The following is a 17,375-nucleotide window of genomic DNA, read 5'->3' as shown; positions in this document are numbered from 1 at the left end:
GACCTCTGCCTTCCCAAAAATCTCCCAGATTTTGAGAACCATCTGGGGATCGAGCATCAATTCATACGAGATAGCATGTCTGCTCCCAGATTTGTCCTGCCAGGTATATAAGTCGCCTTGAGCGATCGCAGCCTGGGTAATGTCCATTCCAAGAGGCGCTTTGCCAGTGCGCAGAGGCGGCAGATGAAAGACCGCCTTAGTGATTTATGTAGGACACTGGGACTGTCATGCTGTTCGACTGGACTAGGAACGTGACGTCCCTTCAGGAATGCCTGAAAGTATTGAGGCAGTTGATATGGAGATGCCTCTCCTCGTGTGACCACGAGCCGAAGGCTGGTCTGCCCTCGCAAAAAGTGCCACAACCCAGGTTCGATGCATCTGTTGAGAGCACCGTCCTTCTGGAAACTACCTGTAGGGTACTCAACAACTGAACCAAACAGGGTTCATCCAAGGTTCCAGGGCTGCCAGACCGGCCTGGTTGACCCTGATGCAAAAGCGGGCGTGCCGCCAAGCATAAGGTGGGACCCAGAGTTTCAGCCAGTATTGCAGGGGCCGCATTCGTAGGAGGCTGAGCTGTAAAACTGGGGAGGCAGAAGCCATCAGCCCTAGCATCCTCTGAAAGATCTTCAGAGGGAAAAAGGCTTTGTTCCTGGCGGAAGCTGCGAGCTGCTGAATTACCAGAGCGCGCTCTGGTGACATGACAGCCCTCTTATGGACTGAGTCGAAGACTGCTCCCAGGAATGAGATACGTTGGCTGGGGAACAGTGAACACTTTAGTCCTAGGCACTCTAAGTGGTTCAGGAGCACGGATCTGTGATGGTCTAGTTTGGTTCGCGACTGGGCTAGAATGAGCTAGTCATCGAGAGACTTCAGAACACGGATTCCCATCTGTCGCCAAGGGGAAAGCGCCTCGTTTATGCACTTCGAAAAAGTGCGGTGAGCTAGAGTTAGCCCGAAGGAAAGGACTGTATATTGGTAAGCCACGCCCTCGAACGTGAATCTCAAGAATCGTCTGTGATGGGGGGCTTTCTGGTTGTGAAAGTAAGCATCTTTCAGGTCCAGTGAGACGAACCAGTCCTGGGGGCAAATCTGCGTGAGGATCTGTTTCAATGTCAACATCCTGAACTTCCATCTCATGAGAGTAACCGAGTACGTTCTCTTACGAGAGTTCTCTCGTACTTCGTGTTAGCTAAGACGCTACGGGAACCCTCAGTAAAACGCCGTGCGTTCTGAGATCACACACCAATAAACCTGGAAGCGACGCCCAGGATTTACAGTGCACAATCACCAGAGGGACTCACAGAGAGTCCTAGAACAGGAGGGGGAAACCCTCCATCCCATATCTAGCAGCGTTCGTAGACGCGGCAATATGACATCACATATTCAAGGCAAGGCCTGACCAATGTGGGAATGTGGGTCTTACGCAATACTGCCCATATAACAGTCGGCAGCGCATCGCGCTTGCGATCTCAGAGTTCCAATCAGGACACTGATTCAACTATACCGACAACAGCTTTGCTTGCAGAGCGGGAACCTCTAGGTTATAGAACCTGATAAATGTAGACGGCGAGGCCCATCTTGCCGCCATACATATATCCTGTATATAGGAAATCCCACTAGACAACGCCCACGATGAGGCGACGCCTCTTGTGGAGTGTGCTCTGACACCCAGTGGGCACTGAAGGCCCCTGGAGGTGTAAGCTAACGCTATAGCGCCAACTATCCATCTGGATAGGCTATGTTTCGAAACAGCCATTCCCTTGGAACGTCCACTGAACGAGACAAACAGCTGCTCAGTCTGTCTGAAGACAGGAGAGCGAGACACATAAGTTCTTAAAACCCTAACGGGGCAAAGAAGACTTGGGAGTCCCCATCCTCTTCTGACACCGACAGGGCAGACAGGGAAATAACCTGAGCCCGAAACGGTGTGTTGAGGGATTTCGGCACATAACCGTGCCTAGGTTTGAGTATGACTCTTGAGTCATTAGGCCCAAACTCCAAGCACGTCGGGCTCACAGAGAGCGTGTGCAGGTCACCCACACGCTTCACTGAAGCGAGAGCCAACAAGAACACTGTTTTGAATGACAGATGTTTGAGGCTAATCGTTCGGATAGGCTCGAAAGGGGAACCTTTCATGGCCTCCAAAACCGTCGAGAGGTCCCATACAGGGACTGAGGGAGGTCTGGGAGGATTCAGCCTTCTAGCTCCTCTAAGGAAGCAGATGACCAAATCGTTCTTTCCTATTGACTGACCGAGTGTTGTCTCAGAAAACGCTGCGATAGCCGCCACGTAAACTTTGAGCGTGGAGGGGGCTCTGCCCTTATCCAACAGCTCCTGTAGGAAGGAGAGAACCTCCGTCACCTCACAACTAAGGGGTGAAAATCCCCGAGCTGTGCACCAGCTGGAGAATACTGACCACTTCGAGGCATATAGCCGTCGAGTCGACTGAGCTCTAGCCTGAGTGATAGTATTTAGCACTCCCACTGAGAGATCAGCGGGTAACCGTTGAGCGCCCACATATGGAGGGACCACAACTCCGGTTGAGGGTGCCAAATCGAGCCCCTGGCCTGCGAAAGGAGGTCCCTCCTCAACGGCACTGGCCACGGGGCAGTGTCTGCTAACTGCATCAAATCTGGAAACCATGGTTGGTTCTTCCAAAGTGGTGCTACAAGCAGTACTGAGCATCTTGTTTCCCTCACCCGTTCTATCACCTGCGCAAGGAGGGAGACGGGGGGAAAAGCATAGAGCGGGCAGCACGGTCACCTTTGTGACAGCGTGCTTTCGTTCTTGGAAAAGAACGCGGGGCAGTGAGCGTTTTCGTGGGACGCGAAGAGGTCCACTTCCGCCCTGCCAAATCTCTCCTACAGCAGCTGGACTGTCTGTGGGTGTAGAGACCATTCGCCCGTGGGAATGTTGTTTCTGGACAGTCTGTCTGGACCCAGATTCTGTAGCCCAGGCACATGAACTGCTCTCAGCGAGCACAAGTTGCGCTGAGCCCAAACCAGGAGGCGTTCCGCCAACCTGTACAGGTTTCGGGACCTGAGACCGCCCTGGCGATTTATGTAGGACACCACAGACATGTTGTCCGAACGGACTAAGACTTGGTGGCCCTTGATTCGGGGACAAAAGCGCGTCAGCGCGTTCTCCACTGCCAGCATTTCCAGACAGTTGATATGTTGGAGCTTTTCCCGTTCTGACCACAGGCCAAAGAACGGTCTGCCCTCGAGCAGCGCTCCCCATCCCGAAGTGGAGGCGTCCGTCGACACCACTTTCACTTTCGAGGAAGTCCCCAGGCTTACACCTGATTGGTACCAGTCGTTCGCTGTCCAGGGTTTCAAGGCTGTAACACAGCTCTGATTGACCTTGAGACGCAACTGACCGGATATCCACGCTCTGCGCGGTACTCGCGCTTTCAGCCAGAACTGCAAGGGGCGCATGCGGAGCAGGCCCAACTGAAGAACTGGTGATGCTGAGGCCATGAGACCTAGCATCTTCTGAAATTCTCTGAGCGAGAAGGTCGCGCCGCAGCGGAGAGAGCTCGCTGCACGCCGAATGCCCAACGCGTGCTGTGGCGACAGCCGCGCCATCATGGAGCGTGAGTCCAGAGCTATACCCAAAAACAGTATAGTCTGACTGGGGTTCAGCGAACTCTTCGTCCAGTTGACACTGAGACCGAGTTTCTCGAGGTGATCGAGTAAAATGGCCCTGTGTTCCACGAGCTCTGATCGTGATTGAGCCAGAATCAGCCAGTCGTCCAAATAGTTCATCACTCGCATGCCTCTGAGTCTGAGAGGAGCAAGCGCTGCGTCCATGCACCTCGTAAACGTACGAGGAGCCATGGACAAGCCGAACAGCAGGACTGTATACTGGTATGTCTGGCCCTCGAAGGCGAATCTCAAGTATCGCCTGTGACGTGACGTTATCTGTATTTGAAAATACGCGTCCTTCAGATCTATCGACATTAACCAGTCTCCTCTGCGAATATGCGCGAGGAGTTTCCTGGTTGTAAGCATTTTGAAACTGCGTTTCACCAATGCCTTGTTCAGCTGTCTTAGATCCAGTATGGGTCTGAAACCCCCGTCTTTCTTGGGCACTAGAAAGTATCTGCTGTACAGCCCCCCTTCGACACGCGCTAAAAAGCGCGGAGGGCGTTGAAAAAACTGTAGCGAGTAGCCTCTCTTTATAATGTCTAGCACCCAATCCGAAACCCCTGGAAGCGCTGACCATGCTTCTGCATGAATGGCTAAGGGTTGGATGCGAAGCGCGCTCTGTTGGCTGGGCAACGGCAGCGCTTCGATGTGCTGTAACATGGGCGTTATGCCTGTGACATTTGAGGCGGGGAGCGCGCTTGATCACAGCGGGCAGATCGTTCGTCCTCGACCCCGCCACGGTGCTTAACCGAGTGAGGGAGGGCTGAGCGGGTCCCGTGGGACTCGTGCTGTCTGTGAGTAATTGTGGGCTGTAAGCGTGCACATTTACTGCTTTCGACTCGCTGTCTGCCTGGGCAGAACGAACGTGCACGGGTTTCGTTTTTACAGAAACCACATGCCGTGTGTGACATAGTGTTTGTGGGCACTGAGGAGTGGGCACATTTACTATGTAGTGCGCGCGATCGACCTGAGTCGCTTTTATGGGCGCGAGCCCTGTGTGAAGGGCTGTGCTTATATGTGGAGATGGGCACTGAGCAGTGGGCATCGTCACTACCTTTATAGCACTATCAGCCGTGGCCGGGACACCAGAAATTACACTCTTTTCGGGAAATATCTGGGTAGCCGTGATAACGGTTTTTGTGTGCAGGCAAGCGGGCAACTGTACAGGCTTGCGCGTTGCAGAAGACGCTGAGACAGTCACAATTCCTGGAACTGAAACAACGGTGCGCTTGGGTGAGAGTTCGGCCGCAGCGGGACTCGTACACCGGCGCTTTCCTAGGAGTGCTAGGATGTTCCACCGGCGGAAGTGACTGGTAGCCTCTGTTTTTAGCATCATCCAGTGTGGAGAATGCTGGTGAGACAGACAAACGAGTTCGCGCTGAATATGGAGCGTTTCAAACCTTTGCCACCTCTTCGTGAAGCTCAGGAAGAAATGGGGCGGGCTTTGGGTTTGGAGAAGTACGCTCATCCGGAAGAAAACTACCATCCAGCCGGGAACGAGAGGGGGGCGCTGGTGCAGACCACTCGAGGCCGAGGCTCGTCGCGGCCAGCGTGAGCACTCGCATCAGCTCCTTCTCGATGTCAGCTCGTCTGCTGGGCTTCTGAGCAGAAAGTGCGAGATCCCCGGAGCTCGCCCAGCCTTCACTGCCCGAAGCTAGCAGAGAGCACGTGTCCTCTTCCCCCGACGCGGCCCTGAGATCGACTTCCTCGGAAGGCGCGGCGGCAGACAGCGGGCGCTGACCATCGGGAAGGGATGAGCTGGAGACGGTTCCGGAATCCGCTGGGAGCGGCGCTTTTTACGGCGCTGCAGCGCAGCGGGGAATGCAGGCTCGGAGAATCATGCCAAGTGAGTCCTCAGAGTCACCATTGGCAACAGCTCGCAGTGAGGGCAGCCGCCGTTAATTTTTTGCTTCAGTGTATCGTGAAAAGAGACTTTTCCCGTAGCGTCTTAGCTAAGACGCAGTACGAGAGAACTCTCGTAAGAGAACACAATTTATTTAGAATAGAACCGGGATTTTCCTTAGTTGTCAGTTATAATCATCAAAATTAAAAGAAATGAATATTTGAAATATATCAGTCTGTGTGTAAAGAATGAATATAATATACAAGTTTCACTTTTTGAATGGAATTAGTGAAATAAATCAACTTTTTGATGATATTCTAATTATATGACCAGCACCTGTATATTAGACCCTGCTTTAAAGGTTCACAGTTTAGGTTTACAATTGTGCCATACAATGTCACAACATTTTGATCTGTCAAATGCATTATTAGGCTATTATTAATAGTAGTATTAGCAGCAGTATATGTTAGCAATAAATTGTTATTATTATATTTTTTTCCCTCACACCCAAAGGTGAGAATGCACAATCCCTGTCACTGACCCAAAACCAGTCCAACAGCACACAGCCTGGATCTCCTGACTCCCCTGATGTGCCCCCACCCTGCACAACTGAAATACCTTTGTGTCGCACTCAAAACAGAAAGTCTGAGCCAGATATCTCAGAATATCAGCGCTGTGTCCTGAAGGCAATTAATAATAAGCCAGACGATTAATAATAAGCCAGACTTCTCTTAAGTGTATCTGGAGCTTTGAGACGCCTTCCTCCATGCCAACGTTCAAAGGTTAAAATAAAATTCCAACAGATTTTACATGAGGCAGAATTTACCTCTGACAGTTAGTAAAACACTGACATATGTACCCACACACACACACACACAGAAATACTTATATACAGCTGTAATTGCTTACATTTTTATATTTATTTTTTCATCCGAAAACCCCCCTTGAACTGAATTCTGTCCAACTTGCACCCAAAATCTCATGAACCCACACAGACCGGCGGGTCCATCCTTTCTTTCTACGTGGTTCAACCAACCCTCCATCCAGAGCAAGTACTCTACATCCCAGCTAACAAAAAAGGTCCCCAGGACTTTCCCTAAATGGCCTCTGTGAACATTCTCTGGACATCAGCGTTTAGGGTCACCTTTATGTTGAGCGGACGTTCGCGAAGACGTCCTCCGGACATTCACGGGGAGGTTCACAGGACGTGCAGCGGCCATTCGGGACGTTTAGGAGACTAAGGCCCGAGACACACTGGATGAATGGCGTAAGCATCTCAGCTGCATGGCCTGTCCATTTTTAATTCGGCTCCCATGTTAACAGGTTAGAGCTTGCAGACTGCCTGCGTGAGACGCGCGTCTTGCGGAAAGCGCGTGCATGCTAGAAATAGAACCAACGCCTATTTTTCATGCAACACGCAAGTGTGTCACCGGCTTTATGCTTTAAGTCCCCTGAATTTTATTTTATTGTACTTTTAGGCAAATCAAAGACAACAGAGACATTGTATGAAGCAAAATACGTTTATTTTAATTGAAAAATTGTAAATTTGCAGTGCTCTATTCGTGTGTGTTTGTGTGTCCGCGTGTCTCTGGTTGTCAGCTGTGGTTAGTCCGATGGCAATTCTTCCGTCTACTAACCTAAAGCAACAAAATGAACATATTCAGTAGTGTTATGATTTTATACGTCAAGGACTATCCTTTATCCACTGACAAAAAATTTGTAAAGACTGCTCACAGTTTCGACCAAGAGGTCCGAAACTTAGCAGACATATGCCTAGGCGTATTTTTACCATATGGAAATTCAATACTTAAGTTCAATATGTCTATATTATATACGTTTAATCATTTCAAGCTAACGTTAGCTTCGAAAGTGTTCACATAGCCTAACATCAGCAGCCGCTCAGTACAACTTCAGCAAACGTTTAAAAAGTTAAACTTTTCATATAATGTAAGCATAAGGATATAAACAGTAGTTTTGATAGCTATAATGTCTAATAACATTATATAATAAGTATAAATACCTTTTTGACCAAACAAAAGCGAAAACTCAAAGCCGTGTCTGAGGAAATCATCGGGACGACCGTTAACTAGCGGCTGAGCGTTGCCATGGTTACATGCTGCATGCCCTTAAGTGACGTCATTCGATCATGTGTTCTTTTGATCAACACCTGATTGGATCGTATCTCCTAAAGTGACTATGACTTTTTTTTTTAGCTGCATGTAGTATAGCAGTCTTAAATGCAATAACTAAAATAATATATTTCCTAAATAATATTTCCTTGTCGGCTTACCTAACAGTTTAATACGTAAATGGAAATAATTAATGTATTTGTCTTACCTGTGTAATTTTCCACTTTGTTTTCTTCATGTTTTTCTTGGCTGCATTCATCACTCTAGAACATTCTTGTAGAGCTCCCGGGATGCAACCGTATTTTCTTCATTCATGCATAAACCTACTTGTAGCCTATATGTTCAAATATATTATTGAAGTGTATCATGATTTTGATGTTTAAATGCTGAAAACAGACTCCTGATTTAATGACATTTTAAATTAGTTACTCCTATTTTCTTTTTCCAGAAATTAAAATTATTAATTCAACATTAACTTTTTATAATGAATTCAAATCTATTATACTACAGTAAAAAAAATAATATCAATCTGCAAATCAAAACATTGCATTTTTTTTTTGCATATTAATATCACAGTTTAAAAAAGTATTTAGTTTTAAGGAATGATGCCCTTTAAAATCCAATGAGTTTATATTTTAGTTTGATTTTGTCAACTCTCTTTGTCTGAGTTGCAAGGTGTCAGGTCCAGTGTTGGGAAGGTTACTTTGGAAAGGTTATAGGTTACAGATTACAAATTACCTTATTTAAAATGTAATATTTAATGTAACTGTTTCAGTGACTATATTAAAGTAATGTACTGATTACATTTGAATACTTTTTGATTACTTTTCTAAATTTCTATTTTTTATTTATTTTGATTATTTTTAATCATTTAATGCAGGCAGGGTTAATGTTACAGTGGTACTCAACATTGATTAGGTCAGACTTTCAGAATCCTTCTTCACTTGAATTAAGATTATAATAATTTAATTGTAAAGATCAACCACCTCAAAATAGGACTTTAGCAGCTCTTTTTACTTTACAATCTTTTTGAGGTTAAATACAGATTTAAAATCATAAGATATAGTTTAATATCTATGATACTGTTTTTGAAATCAAATCTTTGCATAGCTCTGACAGTAAACACTGGCATCTAACAATGCTTTGAAAAACAACATTTAATCTTATAATAATAATAATAATAATAATATACATAAACCATAATAAGAAATAAAACAGTTATGGAATAAGCACGTGTCTCATTCTGTGTCTTCAACTCCTGAAACATTGGTGTCTCATATTTTAAATGTGTATATATTCAAATGTAACTCCCTTTGTAATTATTAACATTTTCATAAGTAACTGTAATTTAATTACATTATTTAATTAATTAATTAATTAATTAATTAATTAATTTTTCTCAGTAACTATAACAGATTACAGTTACATTTATTTTGCAATTAAATGATGTAATTTAGTTACATGTAACTAGTTACTGCCCAACACTGGTCAGGTCTGATGATAAAGGATAAAGGACTGGATTTTTCAAGTGTTGGAAAGGAAATGTCAGAAACTGGGATGTTCACAAGCTGGCTCGGACGAATGATCTCCGAATGTCCTTGGGGGACGGCAAGATGGCAGCCAAGGTGGATGGTCTCTTTTAAGTGCGGATGTCTTAGGGGTGTTTTTTCCAAATATTTATAAAGGGAGACATTTTTTTCTTACTTTATTGACTACTTGTATTTTATATTGAATTGTTAACTAGATGATAGGCTCTGGAATAGTTCCCCCTCGGTTGTATATTGATTTCCTCTCACAAAATGAAACCGAGTACGATCAACAGCTCTGGTGGTGCCATTAAACGAACACAAAAAGGCCAAGATGAAGGGACAAATAATGACATTGAGATGACAGATCATTCATACACTTTTGAGAGAGATCTTCAGCGTATGCCAGATATGGATGACACGCCAGAAAAACCTTGCAGCAAAAAAGTGAAAGACGAACCATCACTCCTTGAAATGCAAGAGAATATCGTAACTCTCTTGTCCAAAAAAATTAATGAGACCTCGGGGCACCTGGAGAATCTGATTCGAGAAAATACGCGGATTGGAACCTTGAAAAAGTCAATTGACTTCGCCCTGAATGAAGTTAAGGACTTAAAAGATTATATGAAAGCAGTTAAAAAAATTACTAATTTACACGAGCAGAAAGATGCTGAGCTCGAACGAAAAGTCAATGAGGCTGAGAGATATCGGCGGAGATGGAATTTGAGGTTGCACGGTGTTCCCGAGAAAACAGATGAGGATCTCAAGCATCTGGTGATTGGAATCTGCGGTTCAGTTGCTCCAGACCTAAAGGAAAGATGCAAGGTCGATGTGGACATTGTTCATAGACTGGGTCGGAAAAAAACACGGCAAAAGCCCAAGAACAATGATAATTCAGTTTACGAACAGGTCTACTCGGGATCTACTCTGTAAAAGGGCAAAGAACTGTGAATTCCTTCAAGCGCAGCACTTACGGTTTACAGAGGACCTGACGCTGGATGTGGAAAGACGAAAACTCCTGTGGCCCATGGTGAAAGATGCCAGAGAGAAGGTCGTAAAGCTTTTTTTGTGGAAAGTAGAGCCTTTGTTGATGGTGTCGAAATTTTCCCCACATAATTTTCACAATTTTCAGTTTGGTTCGGATGATTTTTGACCATAAAATAAGCACAAATTAAAAGACAATTGGTCGAGGGGGGATGAAGAAAAAAAAAATCTCCCAGGTTAAATTGTTAATAAATAGGAACTATGCACCCTTTGAGTTACATATACCTTAGCTTTTAAGAGTTTTCTCTTTCTTTCTTTTTTCTGTAATTGTTAAAAGTTTATGTCGTTATCTTTTTGTTCTTTTAATGTCAGGGCTATTCGAGATTTAACTAAACGAAAGGCTGTTTTTTTGTATTGCAAGAGATTTAATGTAGATTTTTATTTGTTACAAGAGACCATTGCTTGTTCTTCAGATGTACATTTTTGGAAGGCAAAATGAGGCATTGACGTTTGGCATTCTTTTGGAAGTAATCATTCAGCAGGAGTTGCGATTTTAAAGGGTTCATTCAAAGGTAAAATTGTGAACACCAAAGTCCATAATGGGGGTAGGTGGATAATTCTAACAGTATCCTTGGATGGGAAAATGTTTTTGTTAGGTGCTATATATGCCTCAAATATTAAAAAATATAATGTTGATTTGTTCTCTGATATTGAAAATTAGATTAATAAGATAAGAGAAATATTTCATGATAATGAAATTATTCTAGGTGGGGATTTTAATATTGTCCCAGATGCTAAAATAGATAGAATTCCTATTCCAGTTAATCCATTTACATCTGATTCAGAGCTATCTAAATTTTGTGAAAACTTAGGGATAATTGACATATGGAGAAATAAAAATCAATTTATGAAAGAGTACACATCAGCCTCTTTCACACAGTAATACCAGTAAATTGCCGTAAAATTACCGGAACGACTTTACCAGTAAATTCAAAAATGCGCTGTTCACACAGTCAACAACATTCCGTCTTTTTTCCTTTTTTCCGGAAAAGCACCATTCACACATCCATTCCAAAATACCGGTCAATTCTGTGACGTCATAAACCTCTAAACAGCTGCGCTCGTATTTTTAAACATGGAGGGTAATACATGGTCAGTATTTCTGTTGATGGTTTGTTAATGGCTCACCATTAATAAAACACCTGATGCTGTAGGGAGCTGACCAATTTAGTGAAATTCGTCTTGAAAGGACTAATAGCACAATGAAGTGGCGATTGTAAATTGCAGTCTGTAAGATGCGCGACATGGCAGAAAAGGTGCGTTCACAAATGTAAACTATATGCTGATCCAAATTAATATCAAATAGGCTAGTCTATCAGCGCAGATAAACAGTTCTGCGTTCAAATTGAGTTAAAAATATGTTGCAAAGTACCGGAAAAAAGTAATTACCATGAATGTGACAGAGGGAAATAGAAAAAAAAAAAAAAAAAAGTTTTATATATATATATATATATATATATGTATATATATTTGAATTATTTACTAATAAACTAGTGTTTTCTGAGTCTGTGTCCCAAGGATGAAGTTGCCTGACTTGTCATCTCCTTATTAGACACGCATTCTATATGGATTATGATTGTAATAAAATAGTTTTTTTGTTTGTTTGTTTGTTTTTATTATTTCGTTAAGTAGTCCTTTAAAGCTTTCTACTGATATATGTATCATGTCTGTGAGGCATGTATTCGCTGAGTTTCGGTTTATTTTTGTAAGCGCTCCTGTTCAAGACAAGACGGCAGAAAGCATGTTTATTTTCTTTATTTTACATTTCTTTATTTTATATTATTATCTCGCTGGCACCTATATGTCCCAAAAAAGCGTGCTTTATCTTGCAATTTCCGCACAAAATATTCGATATAGTGTACATTTATATGGGTTTAACGTTAAAACATCGTTACATGCTTGAACTGTTTTATATCTTTAGATTTTATTTTAGACAATTCGTGATGATTTGAGGAGGCTAAACTGATCAAACAGGTTATGATCAACTCTCCCTCTCTGTGCTGGCCGCTTGTTACTTTAAAAACAAAACTTATAGGCCTGTTTAATGAACAAAAACTGATCCAAACATACAAAACTTAACTATTTTAATAGCTGAAACAGTATTAGCTGTTTTGGGAGAATAGGGGAAAAAGACGGGCTGAACATCCTCAAGTGTGTTGCGGGGCAAACTGAAAGTTGATGCCGAATGTCCAGCACTCTTCGTCACTGCTCCGACTTCTCGTTTGTACCCTATGTGTTTTTCCCTAGGTACAAACTAAAATAAGTTGTAAAACTTAAAAGTTTTTATTTTTTTATTATTGTGTTCGGCATGATGGGTCGCGTGTGATTTCATGACGTGCCGCGGGTTGAGATCCACTGGTTTAGAGCTACAGGATTTGTGGAGCAGCAGGATCCCCAAATAGATTGACAAAATTCATAATAGGAACAAGAAATACTTCCACTACTACTTCGTTTGTGATGGTCGTCTATTTTTTAGATATTAAGACGCAATGTTTTCAGTTTATTGATGACCTGACTTTGTCCTGTGAATGCATTGCTCTCGGAGACAGTTAACAGTTATTTTATCATGCGTCACTGCATCACTAACAGTTCCTCTCAATTGACGACAAATTTCTTCATCCGCCCGGATAAGGAGGAGCGCTTTAATTTCACTGTCGCTTCAGTTGGATGACATTTATTTAATTTTCTTAAACGGTGCGTGAATGCGTCACATTGTTATGATTGGCCCGGAGTAGACGTCTTACGTCACCGCGTTCTGAACTCGTACGTGCTCATACCGGTAATTTTCCTTCTGTGTTCACACAGAGCAGAATTCCGGCAAATTACTGGTAATGTTACAACTTCTCATACCGGTAAATTGCCTGAACGAATTTACCGGTATTTTTTAAAAGATCCTGTTCACACATGATCTCTTTACGGCAATTTACCGGTAATTTTCCGGAAAAGTCTGTATGTTTGAAAGGGCTTATGGAGTAATAGAAATAAATCTAAACAGTCAAGAAAATACCTTTGGTTAATTTCTAATTCATTAGAACACAATATTAACAAAGTTTCCATTGAACCATCAATATTGTCTGATCACAAAATGATTTATCTTCTTATTAAATGGAATAATGAAATTTCTTTTAAAGACTCTAAGACTTATTGGTAACTTAATAATAGACTACTGGAAATAGATAGTTTAATGGATTTGCAGGCTGAGTTAGATAAATTATATCTAATAAAAGCAAAAGGAGCATTCGTTAGATCACGAAGACGCTGGTTAGAGGAAGGGGAAACTAATTGACGATATTTTTATAATTTAGAGAAAAGGAATGGAGAGTATAGATCTATTAGAAAGCTTAATATTAATGGCCATGAAACACAGGATCCTATTATTATTTCAAAATATGTCTCAAATTTTTATGGTAAATTATATTCTAGTAATGCATGTTCTATAGACAAAATAAATAACTTTTTAAAGCCCCTAAAATACCATATAGATAATATAGATGAAGATTTTAAAGCCTTTTGTGATAAGGAAATATCCGGTTTAGAGATTAGAACAACTATAAAAAAAACTTTAAAAAGTCCCCAGGTAATGATGGCTTAACTGCTGAATTTTTTTAAGTATTTCAGGATGATCTAGCTGAATTTCCATTAATGGTCTTTAAAGAGTGTATTGATCAGGGTTTTTTGCCTCCCTCTATGACACATGGTCTAATATCACTTAATTCCAAAGCCTGATAAAGACCTATTATCACTAGATAATTGGCGGCCAATCACCTTAATTAATAATGATAGCAAAATTATTGCTTATATATTTGCTGAAAGGCTAAAATCAGGATTAGAATCTATAGTTGACGAGGTGCAGTCAGGTTTTATAAAAGTAAGACATATTTCCAATAAAATTAGACTTGTATTAGATCTTATAGATTATAATGAAATTATCAGTGAAAGTGGTTTTATTCTGTTTGTTGATTTTTATAAGGCCTTTGATACAATCGAACATGATTTTATTTTTAAAACCCCTTGAATTTTTTGGTTTTGGGGACAAATTTCAAAAAGTAATCAGAACCCTGTATAACATGATTAATAGCTCTGTAAAATTGGCATATGGAACTTCTCATAGATTTGAAATCAAAAAGGGGGATTCGACAGGGCTGTCCTATTAGTCCATAACTTTTTTCATTGGTTGCACAAATTATGGGCATTCATATTAAAAAAGATATTTTCCGTGGTATCAAAATAGAAGAGAAAGAAATCAAATGCACACAATTAGCAGATGACACTACCCTTTTCTTAAGAGACTACACTGAAGTTGAATGTATCTGGTCTTTCCCTGAATATTAATAAATGTGAGCTTATGGCTCTAGGTTCCTGTAACTTTCCAGCAATATGCAATATTCCAGTTAAAGAAGTTGTCAAATATCTAGGTATTAAGATATCTAAAAATAAGGAAGTCAGGAATGAGTTAAACTTTACACCTATTATTCAATCATTTGAAAAGAAACTGAATTCTTGGCTGATGAGAGATATCTATTTAACTGGCCGTGTATTACTGGTTTACTGGTCTATTACTGGTGTATTACTAAAGCCGAGGGTTTATCTAAGTTGGTTTTTTAACGATCGCGATCCAGTAAGACACAAGGCGAGAGCGATCCAAATGCAGGTATATTTATTGAGGGGTAATCCAAAGAATAATCCAAAAAGCCGGGTCAAAACCAGAAGATCATCCAAAATAAAACAAACAGGGAAGGGACAGGAAGACGAGGAATCTCGGAGAACGAGAAGACTGGGATCACGAAAGGTAAGGACTCCATACAGACAACAGGAAAGGACTGGTAAATATAGGGAGGCTAATGACAATTAAGTGAAGGCACCTGGTGCAATTAACAGGAGTGCAATTACTGTGATGAAGGGACAAGGCTAGTGGGAATTGTAGTGCCTACGGTGAGGTGCCTATGGGGAAGTGAGACCACTAGTGGACACCCAGGGAAACAGAGACTAGACAGCGTGACAGGTTTATACTGCTCAAGTGCTAGATATAAACCCCTCATTAATTAAAATGATAGATACCAAACTTTTGAAATTTATTTGGAAGAACAAATCACACTATATTAAAAAAGAAAATATTTGTAGATCAAAAATTGATGGAGGATTGAATGTTTTAGATTTTAAGACATCTAACACAATATTTAAAATAAAATGACTCCAAAATTATTAAAAAAAATAAGCAAAGTATATGGTATACAGTACCTAACTTTATATTTCAAAAAGTAGGTGGTATTGAGTTCATATTGAAATGTGATTATGATATTAATAAAATACACATTAAACTTGCAGATTTCCACAAACAAGCATTAATTTCATGGACTCTCATGTATAATCATAATTTTCCCTCCATAAATGTACTATTTGGAGCAACAAATACATAAGGATTAGAAACAAATCAATATTTTTTGAAGATTGGTTTGAAAAGGGAATTATTTGGGTTAAACAGCTTATCAAAAAAGTGTTTTATGCAATTATGCTGAATTTGCTCATATTCATAACTTTTTAGTCGATCCTATCCAATACTGTTTGGTTTTACAGGCAATCCCTAGGAATATTTTGAGGCTATTACAAGGTAGTAATAATTATTCTCTACAAACAATTGAAGAATTTACTTCTTGTATTATGTTGCAGGGCAAGGAATTCACAAATTTGGATGTAATAATATTTTCTTACGCTCCCTTCTTCAATCTAAAATTATACTTGCTGTCACTACTCGCTGGAATTCTCTATTTAAAAAATGTATTGATTGGAGTAAAATTTGGATGACACCTCATAAATATTGCATCACAAATAAAGTGAAAGAAGTTTCATATAAAATTTTTCATCGGGTTTACCCAGTTAAGTCACTTGTGGTACAGCGTTTTAAAGTGAATATGAAAGATATTTGTGTTTTTTGTCAAATTTCCCCTGAGACTATTAATCATTTATTATGGGAGTGTCCCAAGACCCAAATGTTTTGGAAAGAACTCAGTATATACTTACAAAGAAAGACTATGATACCTGTTAACCTTGAAGAAATTGATATTATGCTGAAATGTTTGTCATTTGATGGTGATAGAAGTATTCTGTTTATATTTGATTTAATTAATCTTTGACTTTAATTGATTTAAATTCAAATGGAATGAAAAAAAATCCAAATTTTGAAGAATTTAAAATAGATATTAAAATATATTTAGAGACAATATCCAAAAGCAATAAAAACTATTCAGTTGTTTAATAGATATAATTTCAGGTAAAATGCCTTTTTTTTCTCTCTTTTGTTTGATCTTTTTTGGATTTTTGTAAGTATTACCCCTGATATGTATGGTTATATGTACTTTTGTTTGTAAACTTAATATTCAATAATAAAATAATAATATTAATATAAACCTCCGAACGTCCGTCAGTGGACATCAAAAGGCGGACGTACCCCGGACCAAAACGGACGCTCGGATCGCCCGGGGGACGTCCCGTGTTTGCTGGGATTGTGTCATAATTTTAGTCAGAAGCAAATTATCTACCGTATCAGATATAAGTAAAAGTTTAGCGGATATTCCGTATCATAGCAACCAAAGCGTCTCAACTGAACAAACAACGCTGCGCCACAAAAAGCGCTCTAAGGCGCTCACATAAAATGTGCACGTCAATTCTTAAATGATTCACTCGGATTAATAATTTATGTTTAATCCTTGAACCCCAATTCTATTATTTTATCATCGAGGTGAAAAACATGCCTACCAGTGAAAATCCCAAAGTAGTAAATCAGATCATACTTACCATCTGCGATCATCAATAATACTGACATCAAAATACAGGTCGGTAAGTGCATCTTCAAATTTGCGAAATCAAACAAAACGATCATGTCTTTCAACTTTAAATGATGGCAGTCGTAGATACTAATAACGGCACGTTCACCATAAACTATTCCTATCAGTTTCGTGTTTACTTTCACTTTTGAATTGTAAAGGATTGGTCGAGGCGACCCTTTTTGTGATGACGTCACACAAAGACTAAAGAAAACGGGGTCTGGAAATACTTTATTTTGAAAATGTTAATACAACTTTTAAAGTCAATTGAATTAAAAAATGTTTGATAAATCGTTACTCCCTTTGGAATCACATCCCACACAGTCTCTTTAACCAAATAGGAGGCTTAGAATTCCCTCTTA

General features: G+C 40.7%; 1 protein-coding gene across 1 annotated transcript in view; it reads right to left on the bottom strand.

Moving 5' to 3' along the window:
• LOC132139978 (uncharacterized) overlaps positions 1–17,140 on the bottom strand; it is a 65,894-nt gene extending 48,754 nt beyond the window's left edge. The window contains exon 1 of the mRNA XM_059548724.1: positions 16,985–17,140. Within this exon, the coding sequence (XP_059404707.1) occupies positions 16,985–17,069 (85 nt within the window). The 5' untranslated portion in view covers positions 17,070–17,140. The remainder of the gene's footprint in view (positions 1–16,984) is intronic.
• Between the last annotated feature and the right edge of the window lie 235 nt (positions 17,141–17,375).

Source organism: Carassius carassius, chromosome 1 (genome assembly GCF_963082965.1).
Source record: "Carassius carassius chromosome 1, fCarCar2.1, whole genome shotgun sequence".
Taxonomy (NCBI): Eukaryota; Metazoa; Chordata; class Actinopteri; order Cypriniformes; family Cyprinidae; genus Carassius; species Carassius carassius.
The sequence above is the reverse complement of the archived record's forward strand: the minus strand, read 5'-3'. Positions and strand labels throughout refer to the sequence as shown.